This window comes from Trachypithecus francoisi, unplaced genomic scaffold (assembly GCF_009764315.1).
Source record: "Trachypithecus francoisi isolate TF-2019V2 unplaced genomic scaffold, Tfra_2.0 Lachesis_group0, whole genome shotgun sequence".
Taxonomy (NCBI): Eukaryota; Metazoa; Chordata; class Mammalia; order Primates; family Cercopithecidae; genus Trachypithecus; species Trachypithecus francoisi.
In genome coordinates, this window is record NW_022681453.1 from 98,404,300 (window position 1) to 98,417,207 (window position 12,908).

The 12,908-nt window shown below is 35.7% G+C and overlaps 1 protein-coding gene and 1 pseudogene across 2 annotated transcripts in view; both read left to right on the top strand.

Moving 5' to 3' along the window:
- The window catches only part of VGLL3 (vestigial like family member 3), a 50,324-nt gene extending 43,756 nt beyond the window's left edge, over positions 1-6,568 (top strand). Inside the window, exons 4-6 of one of the 2 annotated variants that reach the window (XM_033211595.1) lie at positions 110-130; positions 949-1,113; positions 6,467-6,568. In XM_033211595.1, the coding sequence (XP_033067486.1) occupies positions 110-130; positions 949-953 (26 nt within the window). In that variant the 3' untranslated portion in view covers positions 954-1,113; positions 6,467-6,568. Of the gene's footprint in view, positions 1-109; positions 1,114-6,466 lie in introns of both variants that reach the window. The other variant, XM_033211596.1, reaches the window with a different exon arrangement.
- LOC117078387 lies at positions 4,738-9,176 on the top strand (annotated as a pseudogene).
- The last annotated feature ends 3,732 nt before the right edge of the window (positions 9,177-12,908 follow it).

The following is a 12,908-nucleotide window of genomic DNA, read 5'->3' on the forward strand; positions in this document are numbered from 1 at the left end:
GCCTGGATTATCTTTTTGGTTTCTACATCCAATGTATTGCAGATTATGCTAATTTTTGGTACTATATGTATTAATGTTCTTTATTTTTTCTCATTGTCATTTGTTCCAGGTCTACAGCATCAAGACAAGAGTAAGGAATCACCATGGTACTGAAATACACAATCTTAGTGAGTTAAGTTGCAGCATAAATCCAAGGGCCCACTGGGAAAACATACCGTCGGGATTTTCCATTCAGCAATAGGACACGAAGAAAGGCACGGAAGGAGAAGACAGAGTATCACGCAGTTGACTGGGTTTCGGCCTTTCTTGAGAAAGCAAAGTGGGTCCTAGACATTGAAGAAAAGCATTTTTATTTGTTTTTTTCCTCATCTGAGCCTTTGCCAACTGTGCAACTCTCTCCTTTTGTTATCTTGCTTTTATTAGTATATAGCTAATTTTTTGTTTCATTTTGATTTTTTTTTTTTTCACCAACCACCTTTTCAGGAAAGGATGAACCACACATTAAAATGCTCATTCTTTCAGGAATACAAGTTTGCAGCTCTATGTGCATCTATTTTTGTAGAAATACAAAAAAGTTGGTTTAGCATTGATGGGCTATTTTTGAGGGATGTATTTTTTTTAATATTGTAAAAATTGTTGAGTTCTGTTTAAAGAACTTGCTCTCAGAGAAGCACTGGCAAAAATTTTTAAAATGCTTATCTCTCAGATGTCTATTATATGCTCTGTCTGTGCTTTCTAAGTTACCTCAAATGTTTTGTGTTTTGTCCTTTTTACAAAAGTAGCTATACCATAGACAAACCAATGCAGTATTGTTTTTACGTTGAATCACAGTAAAGATTTAATTCCACCCTAGCTCAATTAGTTTTAAATTATATGTATAGCTTGAAAAGTTTTTTTAAATGACCATACTAAAGAAATGATATTTCATTGCTTTGATTTCTCCCAAAGAATAACTTGGAGGTTGACTAATAAGAAAGTTGGCATAAACTTTCAATTAGATGAAGAATTTGCCCACAGGAGACTAATTACCTTTCTAGCCCATCCAAATTTGATAAATGGAACCAGAGGTTATATACAACTACAAGGAAAAAACTGCATTTAACCATGCTACCTGTGAGTGCCAGTGACTTATTTTACTTGTTTCTGATTGTTCATTCATGGCAATTTAAAAAGTCGTATTTTAAGTATTTAAATACGTATTTAAGGGGTTTGTTTTTCCTGAAGAGCATTTGAAGGAACAATATCTGGGAAGGCACTAGAGAAATTACAAAGCCCTAGCTCTTTCTTATAATGCCACCTATCACTGTAAACTAAAACAAACAAACACAAAATTCTATATGTAATAGTTTAAACACAGAACTTAAGTCTTTTTGTTTGTTTGTTTAAATCTGGCTTTACTTGATTTAATTATTTTTAGAAAGAAATTTAGGGCAAAATAAAGTGTATATTAGGATTTAAATTTATGCCACAATTTAAAAATAAAACCAGAGGTCATATACAATTTAAATGGGGCTAAAAATTAAAAATTTGAGAATTTAACTTGATATGACTCTCAGGATCTAAATAAAGTTGAAATTATCACTAAGACACTGCTAGGAGAAGACTAAGATTATGAAAGTAGCAATTATTGATAATGTTGAGACTTCAAAGGCAAAGTTCATTTCTTCCATCAACTGCTTCCAGAGATGTCATGTAAAAAAGTTAGTGTAATATGGAAGTTTTTTAGTTTTATGAAGAGATTTTTTCAAATTTCTCCCATTTTTCTCTACACCACATAAAATAGTATGTTCAGTGAAATGCCACTTTCTATCTTTAATTACTCATATGTTATATGTGAGCTTTTTAAACATGAACATGGCATGTTCAAATAGGCAGAGTTATCATAGATAATTTTCAAATATTTTCCTTGGCTGTAATTTATGTATTCATTTATACACTATCCATTGGATTTGAGTTTCAGATCTATATATTCTCTTGTACTGTCATCACTCCACACTTTGCTTTTCTTACCTAGACTTTCTTTTACACAATATGCACATTTTTACCAATGTGGGGTCCAAATTTAAGATACCTTCCACTCACTAATAATATGAACTTATATTTCCTGGGAGTAGCCTGGTTAAATTTTCTATACTTTGGTCCATAATTTGATTTGATGTGATTGTTTCATTTATAATTTGCCCAAATACATGGAGCACAAAATTGTGTGAATTTATAAATCTGGTTTTGCCTTGTGTCCTTCTGAATTTTCAAAGACAAGTGTTCAACAGTTCCCATGTGATGACTCACAGGGTTATTTACCTCATCCGCATCCACCTTTGGACTACATTAACTTCCTTTGTAATTTATTTGAAAGTAGTGTTATACTCAAACTCATTCAGATCATTCAGTTGGATTTTCCCAATGAAGAGGAGAAGGAAAGTAGTTACTCCTTGCTCCATTTCTTATTTTCCACCAAATTTAATTGAAGGGCATTACTTAGATGTCTTCACCCTGAATTTAGACTTTGCTCTGTGTCTCTCCTGATAACAGTCAGACAAAAAATGTATTGGCTCTGAGGACCAGAGAAATGTTGGGAACCTGGTTTCTCTGCTGTACAGAGGAAAGATTTGTAAGTGAGCTCTCTCTTTGAAAACAGGACCCAGGCTGGGCACGGCGGCTCATGCCTATAATCCTAGCATTATGGGAGGCAGAGGCTCAGGAGGATTGCTTGAGCCCAAGAGTTCAAGATCGGCCTGGGCAACATGGGGAGACCCTATCCCTACAAAAAATTTCTGAAAAACTACCTGGGCATTGTGGTGCACAACTCTTCTCCCAGCTACTCTGGAGGCTGAGTCAGGAGGACCATTTGAGCCTGGGAGTTTGAGTTTGCAGTTTGCAGTGAGCTGTGATTGCACCACTATACTCCAACTTGGGCAACAGAGTAAGATCTTGTCTCAAAAAGAAAAAGGAAAAAGAAAACAGGCCCTAGGTGTTTGGGATACACTGCCACCCAGAGAGTAGATCAAGAATATAAATAGAGAATGAGCATGTCTCTACAATTGTCTTCTAGGACCATATTGCTGTTACCACCAGAAGTCCTAAAAGAGGATGGGTTGTAATTTAGCATAATATTCTGAATTCATTCCAAGTTTAAAATTCTGTCATTCTCTGGCTCTTCTTTTTTCGCATCAAAATGATGCTGTTGGACTTAGAGGCTGCTGAATTGTTTTTATGAGGGCTGCCATCTGCCTCCACAATTTTATTAAAACCATTCCACCTTTAGACAAAGGTGACTTTTGTCTGATTTTACAAATCAGATTTATTCAAGCTTTCTAAATATCTGTGAACTAGAGCCTAGAAAATCATCTCATTTATTTTAAATAGAATATGTGCTTCCACCAATAAACCATCGGGAGCTAAGAAACAACATAATGTTGACAAATCAGGAACCTAACAGATTATTTTGTCTCTCATTGCTAATTTGAAAGAGCCTCTGAACTTTTGAGAAATCAATGTGTCTTCTTAAGAAAGTTAAGCACCCTCTCTTAACTTTCCCCTCTATTCGCTTGCTTTTCTCTTTCTTCTTAAGAGTATTTGTATTATTTTGTTAAGCAAAAATGGCCAAAATTGCTCTAAAATTTGCAAAATGAGAACGAATGGTTTGCAAATAATTGAGGGATTTACTTCTTTAACTTTACAAGACTTTAAAAAAAAAAACCCAAATTCTAGGCACTGACATGAAAGTTGCCTTTGAGAAGCGTGTTATTCATTTTGCAAAAAGTATTTGCCCATTCCTACTCTAAGATTTGCAGAATATGTCACACTATCTGGCTTTTGAGTTTGCTATCTGGTTTAATGTTGTATTTATAATTTAAAGTGGCAATCAGAAACTGTATTTCAAAGACCTGTATTCTATCCCTTACTGAGTGTCCCTTCTTTAAATAGTGTTTGCTGAATTAAGCCGGTGGGGGCAGTGGCATTAAGTGGTGGAAAAAGGAAAGTACATATGTTAGAGTTTTCACTGACGGATAAATAGAAAGCAGAATGCATTAATGGAAAAGAGTTTGGCTGTTAGGCCATTCTTTAAATTCTAGTTTAGCCACAATTTTATGTGTGGTTTGGGGCGTTATTTATTTATCTCATGAGTAAAATGGGATAATACCTAACAGGCAGGCTGTGGAAGTTGTAAATCACATTCACGCACACACAGACACACACACACACACACACACAAACACACACACACAATCAATCATCTGGCTCATATTAGATGTTCGATAAATAACAGCTACTAGAGATGCCTATCAGTTGAGTAAGTAGTTCCTTAAATGGAGCTCCCAAAGGTCTCTTCTCTTCACGTCCATATTCGTTTCTGCAGCAATCAAATAGATACATGATTGTTTTTCTGTAAGAAATTACTACAAAGAGAATCTTTGTCTCCTACTAACTGTCCCTTCTACCTGGTATAGGAGATAAATGTACATTTCTTCATTAGCTGACTTTTTAGTGTATCATTTCTGAAGGAAACATAAATTAATCTTATAGTGGCGTGTAGGTCCAACTCAGTTTTCTTACATGTTCCAAAATTTTATTTAAATTACTGTGTCCAAAATTGTGAGGACAGTGTCATTCATTCACCATGGTTTATATTTTTAGTTATATATCGAAATTCCTTGGCACCTAGGATAAGAACATTTCTTTTGAAGTTCTCCGATTTTTTTTATTTTTACTTGACTTGAAGGAAAGTTGCAAAATATGGTGGAAAAAATCTTCCGCATTAAAAGGGTGAAAAAACACAACCATTTATGATCTCAGTCAGCAGATTTACTCTACTCAAGGAAAAAAGAAACCACCTTATTGGAAGCAGATGTTGACACTGTGTCAGTTATTGAAGATGGAAGGAGTTCACTTGAGCCATTGCAGTTACAAAAGGGTATTGATGGCAGTTCGAATTCCTGATTGATCACCTTTGCAGCCAAGGGAAAGACAGCAGAAACTGTATGGGATCAGAAATGAAATCAGCCTGCCAGTTTAATGGAGAGGCTCCTAGAAACTCATTTTTTTTCTTTCCTGTAAGATAAAAGACATCTTTCAGAATAAGAGAGGCTTGCTTGAGAGAGAAATTACAGTTTATTCTCTGAAAATATTTAAAGGCCAAAGTGCCCTTTAAATCTATTATTAAAGCATTAAAAGTATTATTAAAATCATTTTAGAAAAATTAGGCAAAAATTTTAGCCTTTCAACATCCATTGGATGTTGAAAGCAAACATAGAACCTATACAAAAGTGAATGGTTCTGGCAAGTGGGGGCATGAGTGGAGCCTATAAGGAAACCTCAGTCTCAATAACTTCAAAATGTTACTTTCCTTAGTAATTTGATCATGGAGATTGGTCACAGCACAGACATTTAGAATTTTTTAGCAGTTTTTTTTTTTCTTTTTAATCTTGTAGTGCTCTCTGGGAATTGCACCATGTACACTTTTCCAACCTATAGAAATTATCATTATTGTTAAATTATCTCAATTTTTCTATTTCTTTTATTGTCTATTGTGCTTTTTTGTTTAAAAATACTGTTATAGTTTTAAAGTATTGATCAAAGTAGTATTCTCTTGAAGTCGTAGTCAATTTCATTTGATCCAGTAAGTTTTTCTGAATCTCCTTTTTAGGTTCCAATAAATTCTATATAATTAAATGTACATTTATCAATTCCATTGTATAAGCAAACAGACACCTTTTAGAAAAGGATAAGTAACCATCAATTTGTTTTTTTTAAAAAAACAATTTCTAGACTACTAAATTTGGTATAAGAATAATGCTTTTAAAATGCAAATACTTTAATTAGTTTTTGGGTATACACATAAGATGTGAACTTTCCTATTGATGTCTCTTTATATTAATAGAGATGTACATTTCTTTCTATGCTGTGGCTAGAGCAAAAGTTAATAATGATTATTTACACAATTGATTTAATTTCTTAGGATATGTACAATATTGGATATTATATCTGATTTAAAAATACTATTCCGTACATTTTTTTCAGGAAATAGAACATAGAGAAAGGTTTTCATGTGAATTCTTTGTATCATCTTAAAGTACATATATTTAAAGGGAAGATATGGATACAATTTGTTTTTATTATATAAATCTAGGTAAGGTGAAATGCTTTTGTGAACAAAAATACAGTGTAGTGAATTTTATATCTGTCACTTGATTAGATAAACTGAAAACTAATAGAAACATTATTTTAGTGCATTGAAATACCATGAAATTTCAGACTTGTTAGTTCTACAAGCAGTTATGCTACCTTAATTTTGTGTTTCCAGAAATAAAAATTAACCTTAGTTATGCTGTCATTCTGAATTAATAAAAAATGTGTAACTCATAAAATTTTTGGCTTTATAAGATAATTATGAAATTATATATTTTTTCTGTTTTTGTGGGGCTGGGAAAACATTTTCTTATTTCTGTTCACTCTTCAAATGCAGGTCTCATAACGTGTCAATGATACCAGATGATGGAAGACTTTGTAATAAAAACAGATGTCATTATCTTCAATTTGCTCAATAAATAATTTAATGTGAATTGAATGTTTATATTTTAATGTAGCATTTGTATTTGGTCTGCATTTCTTGAGAATTTAAAGCACTTTTTGTTTCCTTCTTATTCAGTTAAGTATCTTATAAATATTTTGGAAATTACAACATCTTAGATGTTTTTAATTAAGAAGTTAATTTCTAGAGCCAAGAAGTCTATATGTTACAGCAAGGAATAGATTATAAAACACATGTTTATATTGGAAAAGCAAATGAAATGGGGTATATTAATTACATAACAGCAAGAGTCTTGAGAATTTTATAATACAATGCTTCTAAGGATATTGGTTGACCAAGGTGTATTGTACTGTTTTTACATTTGTTGACAGGGACCCTGCCATAAGTAATATGAAAAAACAAACAAAAACTTCTCTACAATGCATTAACATTGAAAAGAGAATACAAGACCGTGTATTCTGAAGAAAGCTAGAGTTTCTCTACGTGGGCCCTCAATTTTCTTATTACACGTATCTTTAATGTGAAAGTACTAAAGTCTGAAAATCAGCATTTAAATAATAGACTTTCCAGCATTATAGGTGAAATAATTTGGCACAGGCTTTTTAACTGTCTACCACATTTAGAATGTGGTGTCAAAACGAGCTTTTTAGAACTGCTGTAAAATATTACTACATTGCTACAACGATAATGGCCTAAAACAACACAAATTTATTATCTTACAGCTCTTGTGGGTCAGACATTTGGCGAAGATCTTAGTCTTGGTGGGCCACAAAATGTAGGCGGCATTTCTTCTGAATGCTTCCTAGAGAGAATCGTGCTGTTCCCTGCTTCTAGAGTCCTTTGCTTAGCTTCCATCCATCTTCAAATCCAGCAGCCTGGTCAAGGCCTTCTCACATGGCATCATTGACTTTCTCTTCTTCCTCTCCCGTGCATGTGTAAGGACTCATGTGATTACAATAGCTGCATCTGTATAATCCAGAATAATCTCAGCATCTCAAGGTTTTGTTTTGTTTTGTTTTGTTTTGTTTGATGGCGTCTTGCTCTGTTGTCAGGCTGGAGTTCTGTGGCGAGGTCTCGGCTCACTCCGACCTCCGCCTCCTGGGTTCACAGGATCCCCCTGCCTCAGCCTCCCGAGTAGCTGGGACTACAGATGCTGCTACCACACACGGCTCATATTTTGTATTTTAGTAGAGACGGGGTTTCACCATGTTGGCCAGGATGGTCTCCAACTCCTGACCTCCTGATCTACCCGCCCTGGTCTTCCAAAGTGCTGGGATTACAGGTGAATGCCACCGTGCCCAGCTCAAGGTTTTTAATTACATCTTTAAAGTCCCTTTTTCCATGTAAAATAACATATTCAATGGTTCTGGGGATTAGGACTTGGAGCCATTATTCTACCTACAACAATTAGTATTGGACTTCCATCATTTTCTATCACTCTTGTAATCAAGAAGGACTATTTCACTGGGAGTAGCAAGTCATAATGCTTGCGTTGGCATTTGTGTGGGGGTTTGTCTTCATTCATCAAATCATTGCATATAAAGAAAATTTCTGTCACTATTTCAAATGTTTCATGTCGTTTTTATAGTATTTCAGAATCCAAAGGGTTATGTGTTACTTATGTAAGATGAGCAGTCTGGGGGGTGGAGAGCAGGTCATCTAGTGCAGATTCTTCCTAGCTGAAGTGTGTTTTCTCTGGGGACAACCAAGTACGATTTAATTGTTCTGCTTCCTTTTTTGGGAACATAGGCCCATCTTGTGATGCCCTAAGTCTCCAAGCATCTTATTTGACCTGCTTATACACATTTGACTAAATAGCTAAATATGACCACATTGACGTGGTAAAGCTTTAACACTTTTGTCCAGATTGAATCACTCCATCTGCTATCAGTTAAGCAGTGGAAAAACTTATGGAAAAGCAAACATGTTTTGATAGATTTAATGTGTAAAGAGGGTATCCACACTCTGGAATGCTGCTGATCAATAAATGAACTGCAAGACTTTGTTCGAAACAACACTCAAGCACAACTGTTTTACTTTCTATACCAAGTTTGGCTGTGACTGAATGAAGAACACCAGCATTGATCTTTGCTTTGCACTTGTACAAGAGACTATTTGCAGAGAGCCAAATATAGCAACAGAGGATTTAATATCTTGCCAAAAAATACAAAATCTGTTCCCCTTTAAGCATGACACTCTATCCTTTCTTGTGGATCTTGCTAAAAGGAAAATATAGCTTTAAACTCCCCGACTTTTTCTCTTGAAAGCTCACGAATCTTTTTCAAATGAGCTCTGTATGGTTTTGTGGTGTTTTATGTTTCCAGAAGAAAATGGCTACATGAGAAATCTGTCCAATGTTATTTTTCTTACAAAAAATACATCTGGTGATGGCTGTATTAATTAATTTGATTGTGTTTACACAATGTTTACCCATGTCAAACCATCATATGGTATACCTTAAATATATACAACTTTTATTTGTCAATGATAACTCAGTAAGTCTGGGAAAATATCTTTAAGTCAAAGGTTAGAGTCATCAGAAATAAAGAAAAATCATACTTCGATAACTTCAGGACTAATCAAGGATAATTGGGTGACGTGATATCATGCTGTGTGCCATTTTGCATTAAGCAAATTACACCAACAATAAAAAAAACAATTGGCTTCAATCAACGAGGTGCTTTCTTTGTCTTAGAACATGGATGCTTTGTTCTGAGTGTTGTCTGATGGGTCGGCAGATTACTTCAGATTTCTCTATAATGTGGTTAATGACAATAGCTCTTCTGCTCAGTTTATGATGCATATAAAGAATTTTGAAAATAGTCTTGCAAACTTCACCATGAAGTTTCCACAGTGACAGCTTTACCAGACATCTCCGTGTGGGATTTTAAAACAAACACAAGGCTGTTTGGAAATACTTGGTATATGTAAATATGCAAAATATGCTGAACAGTGCTAACAGCTGTAGGGTGTACTCCCTCATCCTTGAGCAGAATATTTTGGTGGCAGTGTGGTTATTTTTTCCATCTTTGCTTTTAATTCCCCCCCTCTTGTCTCCACCCACTCACCCATCTACAATCCGCTCCAAAAGCACAAATTTAACACCCTTCCCCCTACTTCCATACTGCTTCCAAGATAATCATTTTAGTGAATTCCCACTGGAAAAGGTGGGTGGTGGCTTGATGGAATGTTTCTGAGTTACATGATGTTGTAAAGCCTGAGCTTCGGGGAACTTGCTTGGACTTGATCTGACACCAAGCTCACACACAGCCCAGACACTCTCCAGGCCAGATTCCATTAAGGCTTATCATTGCAAGAAGAGGAAAAGTCCTGTTGTGAGTGGCCCTTCAACCACGATGATTCCAAAGATCGCAAAGTAATCATTTTAAGTGTGCGCTATTAGGTTCTGTAACATCCTTTTATGAAAATAAGCATATGCCCTATTTTCATATGCCTTTCCTCAAAGCCCCAAATGGAGGGAGGACACAAGAAAAGCTAAAATTCGAAGTCTCTTCTTATGATATCTTGAGGGATTGAAGGTTTGAAGGAAAAAAGATACCAAATATGAAGAGAGAAGGCCCACATCCTAGGATGATTTCCACTGGTGATTTGTTGATATCATTTAATCTTATATTTCTGTTTATCTGTCCAAGGAAGATCAAGTGAAATAAGAAAATCTAAACGGATTTGGGAAAAATAAACTACTATACAAATACAAATAAATAGGAACCAATATTTAATGAAAGTCCTTGATCTATCATGAGTATTACGTGAATTCATCTCAAGTAACTCTCACAAATAGTAATATGCAGATAGCATTATTTGGGAAGCAGTTAGCAATATAAAAATGGGGGTTGAGTTTCAGCAATGCTACTTAGAAGGTATATATTTTGGATAATTTTCTTGACCTCTTTAAATCACAGGGTGGTCAACTGTATGTAAAATGAAGTTTTGCTTTGTTTTGTTTTGTTTTTTTGAACTGGAGTCTAGCTCTGTCACCCAGGCTGGAGTGTTTGATCTCGGCTCACTGCAACCTCCGCCTCCTGAATTCAAGGGATTCTCCTGCCTCAGCCTCCCAAGTAGCTGGGATTACAGGTGCCTGCCACCATGCCCAGCTAATTGTTATATTTTTAGTAGAGACTGGGTTTCACTGGCCAGACTGGTCTCAAACTCCTGATCTCATGATCTGCCTGCCTCAGCCTCCCAAAGTGCTGGTACTACAAGCATGAGCCACAGTGCCCGGCTGTAAAATGAAGATATTAAAGGAAACTGCTTCACAGAGTTGTTACAGGGATTAACTATTTAATTTACTTATCACTAAGTAAATATTGTTGTTTCTCTTTAATTAATCTAACTTTTCAGTAATTGAGGAAATCATCAGTAATGTCCATTCCAAAAGGCACTGATATAATTTGGCTCTGTGTTCCCACTCAAATCTCATCTTGTAGCTCCCATAATTACCAAGAGTTGTGGAAGGGACCCAGTGGGAGATATTGAATCATGGAGGCAGGTCTTTCCCTTGCTCTTCTTCTGATAGTGAATGAGTCTCACAAAATCTGATGGTTTTATGAAGGGGAGTTTCCCTGCACAAGCTCTCTGTCTGCTGCCATCCATGTAAGACGTAACTTGCTCCTCCTTGCCTTCAACCATGATTGTGAGGCCTCCCCAATCATGTGGAAGTGTAAGTTCATTAAACCTCTTTCTTTTGTAAATTGCCCAGTCTCGGATATGTCTTTATCAGCAGCATGAAAATGTCCTAATACAGTAAATTGGTACCAGTAGAGTGGGGGCACTGCCGAAAAGATACCCAATAATGTGGAAACAACTTTGGAAATGGGTAACAGGCATAGGTTGGAACAGTTTGGAGGGATCAGAAGAAGACAGAAAAATATGGGAAAGTTTGGAACTTCCTAGAGATTTGTTGACTAGCTTTGACCAAAAGGCTGATAGTGATATGGACAATGAAATCCAAGATGAGATGGTCTCAGATGGAGAGGAGGAACTTGTTGGGAATTGGAGCAAAGGTGACTCTTGTTATGTTTTAGTAAAAAGACTGGAGGAATTTTGTCCCTGCCCTAGAGATTTGTGGAACTTTGAACTTGAGAGAGATGATTTAGAGTACCTGGTGGAATAAATTTCTAAGCAGCGAAGCATTCAAGAGGTGACTTGTGTGCTGTTAAAGGCATTCAGTTTTATAAGGGAAGCAGAGCATAAAAGTTCAGAAAATTTGCAGCCTGAAAATATGATAGATAAGGAAAATCCATTTTCTGAGGAGAAATTCAAGCCGGCTGCAGAAATTTGCATAAACAACAAGGAGCTGAATGTTAATCCCCAAGCCAATGGGGAAAATGTCTCCAGGGCATATCAGAGGTCTTCACAGCAGTCCCTCCCATCTCAGGAGGCTTAGGGAGAAAACGTGGTTTTATGGGCTGGGCCCAGGGTCCCTGCGCTGTGTGCAGCCTAAGGTCTTGGTGCATCCTAGCTGCTCTAACAGTGGCTGAAAGGGCCCAACGTAGAGTCTGGGCTGTGACTTAAAGCCTTGGCAGCTTCTATGCGAGTGCACAGATGTCAAGAGCTGATGGTTGGATAACTCCACCAGGGGGAAAAACCATGACGTGCCAAGGTGCTTGCTAAAGGCAAAGGAATACAGAGTGGGTAGCAGAAGAAGGTAGTCATCAATACCAGCTAAGACCATGTGACCAGTTGCAGAAACGGGGACTGTAATTGTCATGAGTATTTCCTTCTCCTTTTGTTAGAAACATGTTTGTCAACGTATACACTTGTACTAAGAAAATATCTTCATTTTTTTTTCCTTTTTCCTTTATCATGTGATGTAAGATTTATTGACTTCATATGAGCATTTAAGTTTATGTAATAGCATTTGGGTTGGGGACTGTTGCATTTCTGGTTGTATGAAGGAGAGTTATGTTAGGTCTAATTATGACCTTATTATTGGCTTTATTTGAAGTTATGTGTGATTTCAGGAGACGTGTATGGGTTTAAGTCGACAAGCAGTGGACTTGTGATGGCTAATACTGAGTGTCAACTCGAATGGATTGAAAGATGCAAAGTATTGATCCTGGATGTGTCTGTGAGGTGCTACCAAAAGAGATTAACATTTGAGTCAGTGGGCTGGGATATATATATATAAATACATATAAATATATAAAATATATTTATATATAAATATATATTACAGTATATTGTATTGTATTATATATATTTATAATTATATATGATTATAATTATATATAAATCATATATATTTTTATATTATTATATATTATATAAATATATGTGATAATTATATATTATATAAAATATATATATATATATATCCTATTAGTTCTTCGCCTCTAGATAATCCTAATATAGG